Here is a 4,452-nt window from a genome sequence, read left to right as displayed (position 1 = left end):
TTTTGTAAATGACGCTTCCCCACGTGAATCTACTCTCTAATTTCACTTTAATGTATGTGGTTTCCAAACAAATGACAGACACGTCTTGTACCTTCAATTGAGACATTTTTTTATTACAAAATAGATGATTAAATGAGGCAGGAATGTTGAATATGGTCTAAGAGTTTGTCAGTTCGGAGTGGCAGTAAAAGTTAGTTTATCAGCACGTGAAAAATGGTCCCCATCTCTTCTTAAACCTGGCAGAAAACCTTCGTAGTCTACACCATTTTTTTCATATTAACAAAGTAGAAAATATCTCTAATCCAAGAGTGATGGGTAGGTGGAGTGGGGGATCTCCTGAATTTACTGTTACCTGAAAACTTATCAGTATTATATCTAAACTAGATATTTTTAGAAAACAAACTTTATTATACATATACATACAGTACTGTGCAAAAGTTTTAGGCACTTTAGATGCTTAGATTCTTATCCATCATGCAACAGCATCAGGGAGGCATCTGATTGGTCCCACATTTATTCTGCAGCATGACAGTGAGCCCAAACATCCAGCAAGAGTCATAAAGAAATAACTTCAGCAACAAGATATTTGAACAAATCACACCACTCTAGTGTTCTGATTTTCTGTACATGAAACAGGTATACATTTGAAGCTCCCTTTATTAAATATCTTGAGCCTTTTTCTTGCCTGATAAATGACCAAATGACCCCCCCCCCCCCCCCCCCCCCAAAAAAAAAAAAAAAAATACACGCCAGAGTTTGTTTATTTTGGCATTTATCTTTATTATTTATTTCACCTGTCACACACACAGAGTTGTTTTAGGTTTTTCTATTTGAAAACATTTTTTTGTATGAATGAAAATAGAATATAACACACAACACATCTGTAAAATGTCAACAATAGGCCTGAAAATGAGGCCATGGAATATACATTTTTGTAAAAATAATCAGTCAAAACACGTTGTTTATTTTGTATAGTTTAACTTTGACATTGTTGTTATTATTATTCATTCAGTCTATATAATGGCATAAAAAGGTTTCCCAGAGTCCAAGCTGACGTCTTCAAATGTCTTCTATTGACCAACCAACCATCCTTTACTGTACAGGAGAAGAATCACTCCTTACTGTTCTGATTTTTTATATTAAATTCCTAATAAGAATACAGTACGTGAATGAGGTTTACACTCTGTTATATCTTTTTCTTGCCTGATAAATGACCAAATGACCTGTGACCAAAATGTTGCAGCCACAAAAATAAAAAAAACATACCGGAGTTTGTTTCTTTTGGCATTTATTTAGGTTTTCCCATTTGAGAATGTATGTTTTTGTGAATGAAAATAAAACATAACACAAAACACATCTATAATGGGTCTGAAACTGCTGCTGCAGAGCAGAAAAAGCAGCAAAATCCTGCTTAAAGGCAAAACAACAACATATAGAACTGCGGTCAGCTGAATTCCTGGAGCTCAATGCCAGCTGCAGATGTTTTGGCTCTCTTGCGGTCTCCTCTCCATGTGAAGAATCCAACTATGAGCACCATGACCGGCAGAGCCACACACAGCACGATGCGGCTGACGGGCAGATGGACCGAACACTCCGCATGCCCAGACTCAGGACTCTGAATCTGGGCAGTTGGAGGAATCTGGAATAAAAAGGAGGATGTGAAGTCCACAAACGCTGCCCTGCTGCTTTCTGTGGTGCTCACCTGACACCTCCACTTCCTGTTGTTGTCTTCCTTCTGGAGTTTGGTGACCAGAGTGATGTTGCAGCGAGAGTGGCCAATCAACCTGGGCGGAGGAGGGGTGGACAGAGAAACATCATACAGGCATCAGTAGGTAAAGTAGTTAGGTCTGGTTATGTTCTATATCACAAAACGTAATGAAAATCCTAATTATTTACTCTTTTTTTAAAGCCAAAGACACAAAAACAATTGAAAGAAGGACTGACACATAGTTGGTTTTGGTCTTTTCTAGGGATTTGTTGACAATAAGCTAATAGCTAATAATCATTTAATGTTAAGAAAACTGATACAATGCAATTAAATTCAGTTTTGTGATACGGAAAAATGTTTTACCCAATGCAATGCATGTATGTATAAGTGACCTTCCGCCAAGTAGATGTTAGGAATGACAAAAATAGAAACACTCATGATTACCAACAATTTTGAGCATTTAAATCCAAATTAAATATATGTTTAATGATTCCTTTTCATTTATTCCTTTTCTCCTCTCAGTAGAAATGGGTTTGACTCTCTAATACTTATCTTCATGTAGTTTACTTCCACTTTGGTCTCTTACAACTGTAGAACGTGTTATAGCTCAACTGTACAGAAGAGATTCATCTGAGACTTTCTCCCTGGACACATCACTGTGTAGCGTTTTCACAATCTAAATCATTTACTTTCCACAATTATACAGCAATTAGAGGTATTAATCTGTATTATTAATTACATTATCACCTTCTCCTTTTTTCACTTGGTTCTGTTTTGCTGAGATATAAATCCATAAGACTTATAAGAATAACCAGAACAAATACAACTGAACTGAACCCCAAACCTGCTTTTAATAATAACTATAGTTTAAGACATTTGGAATAAAGTTTAAAATAACATTTATAAATAAAATTTATACATATATTTCCCCTCTTCTGACTCAAAATTGTAACCACCAATGTTTCAATAATCAATAATCTTATTGTTCCCTTGTTTTTGCTGTTTTATTGCATTTCTACACTGAGCCAGGCCAATAGCTGCAAATGTTTGAGTAACTTATTTTACAAATGTCTGAGTGCATTATTATTTATTTATTTATTTATTTTTTTACCTCTGTCTTGTTTTTCTAAATTTTTGATAGCAACATTGTTACTTTGTTACATTTTGCTCCATAAATCTTATTATCTATACCCACTTGGAACAGTTGATGTTGTCAAAACTATTAGCACCTTAATAAAAAGTGTAACGTTCCCACAATTCTGTTCTAATATAGCAATAATTATTCATAGAAAATTATGGAAAACTGGCAACCTGCTGTCTTTGGTCAGCTGAGATCCATCCTCAGACACCCAGCTGAGGTTGAACACGTTGCTGGAGTATGACTTGCAGCTCCCAGCATCGTAGTAAGTGAACAGGATGCAGTTCAGTGTGAGGTTTCCTCCAGGCTGCAGGTCAGCGATGGAGGAAAACGTGGTGATGGTGACGAGAGACAGGTAAACGTTAATGACGGATTTGTCACGCAGCAGGCAGACGTAGGAGCCGACGTCGTTGACCTTCAGGTCACGGAAGCTGAGAGAGCAGTTGGATGTGACGGACATGCGGTTGGCTTTGTCTGAGTCTTCGCTCACCTGCCCTCGGCTGACCTCTGTGGTGTATTGCACCTGTCCGCCCTTGTAGAAGGTCCAGGAGATAAAGGAGCAGTCCGGGGAAACCAGGTTGGTACAAGGCAGGAGGGCGTCACCTCCAAGCCTGCTGTACACAAACAGTGCATCTTTTTTGCACCTCACACCTGGAAACACAACAGTCTCTCTCAGAGGCAGTCAGCAAAAGTGCAAAAAAAACCAATGAATCAACTTATTTTTTGCTCAAATTCACATAATTTTGAGTAAAACTGTCAAAAGCTCAGACATGGAGGACTTTTTTTGTCATTTAAGTTTTTATTTAACATCTTAACATCACAAAAATACTGATAATATAAAAGTTAAACATTAAAATAGAGATTAATCCCCTTATAAACATATTTATACAGGAACAAATCAAAATCCTGACCAGAGCAAAAGAAACCGTACCTGTCAGTAGCAGACCGACGACCAGCAGAGCTCTCACCGGGTTTTTCATATCTGTCATGTTTGTGCTTTCACCTCCACAGCAGCTCTACTTCTCTCTCTGCTGCTCTTTCTAGACGACTGTCCTCATTTCCTGTGTTACACCGAATAAAACAGGACACACATCAGTCTGCGTCTTTATCGTCATCAGGGTCAAAAACATTGAAGACAATTTGTTAAATATTCAGGAGTTTGTAATTACACATGACTAAAATATCATGCACTTACTGTTAGAATACAATATACAGCGTGCAAACCAAATTAGAGGATGCAGAAACATTTGATCTGGTGTTTGATTAATGCAAAATATTACATAAATTAACAAATTATCTATTCTTCAATGCATCATTGTCACTTTTTTTGTGCATGAGGGTTCATTCTTGTCCCTGGAAATAATCTTAACTCTCTCTTAGCTCAGAGCTTTCAACCACATATCATGAAGATGACAGCAAGTGAAGATCAACATGAGATGCAGTTCAAAGCACTGGAAAGAGCTAGTAAGTAGACCTTGATCTAAGATTACGTAATCAAACCATTGTCACTATCCATTCATTCAGTACAGGTGAATAATAATGTACTTCTTCTACTTTGTTTTACACTATATTACATTAGCAAGTGCAATGCTTTAGTTGTTGGTGT

The 4,452-nt window shown here is 37.1% G+C and overlaps 1 protein-coding gene across 1 annotated transcript; it reads right to left on the bottom strand.

Annotated features, from left to right (window-relative positions):
* Nucleotides 1–859: 859 nt before the first annotated feature.
* LOC122983634 lies at nucleotides 860–4,319 on the bottom strand. Its single transcript, XM_044353588.1, has 3 exons — nucleotides 3,778–4,319; nucleotides 3,020–3,497; nucleotides 860–1,784 (listed from the first exon to the last, which is right to left on the bottom strand). The coding sequence occupies exons 1-3, from the start codon at nucleotides 3,833–3,835 to the stop codon at nucleotides 1,445–1,447; spliced, it is 876 nt and encodes a 291-aa protein (XP_044209523.1). The 5' UTR covers nucleotides 3,836–4,319; the 3' UTR covers nucleotides 860–1,444.
* Nucleotides 4,320–4,452: the final 133 nt, after the last annotated feature.

This window comes from Thunnus albacares, chromosome 6, assembly GCF_914725855.1.
Source record: "Thunnus albacares chromosome 6, fThuAlb1.1, whole genome shotgun sequence".
In the NCBI taxonomy this organism is placed as follows: domain Eukaryota; kingdom Metazoa; phylum Chordata; class Actinopteri; order Scombriformes; family Scombridae; genus Thunnus; species Thunnus albacares.
The sequence above is the reverse complement of the archived record's forward strand: the minus strand, read 5'-3'. Positions and strand labels throughout refer to the sequence as shown.

Bases quoted from the DNA above. Each gene is read 5' to 3' on its own strand.
- LOC122983634 (XM_044353588.1), bottom strand. From the start codon at position 3,835: ATGACAGATATGAAAAACCCGGTGAGAGCTCTGCTGGTCGTCGGTCTG. The intron at 3,498-3,777 runs GTACGGTTTCTT...TTGTGTTTCCAG, and splicing joins CGTCGGTCTGCTACTGACAG to GTGTGAGGTGCAAAAAAGAT. The intron at 1,785-3,019 runs GTTGCCAGTTTT...TCCTCCGCCCAG, and splicing joins CAGCTGACCAAAGACAGCAG to GTTGATTGGCCACTCTCGCT.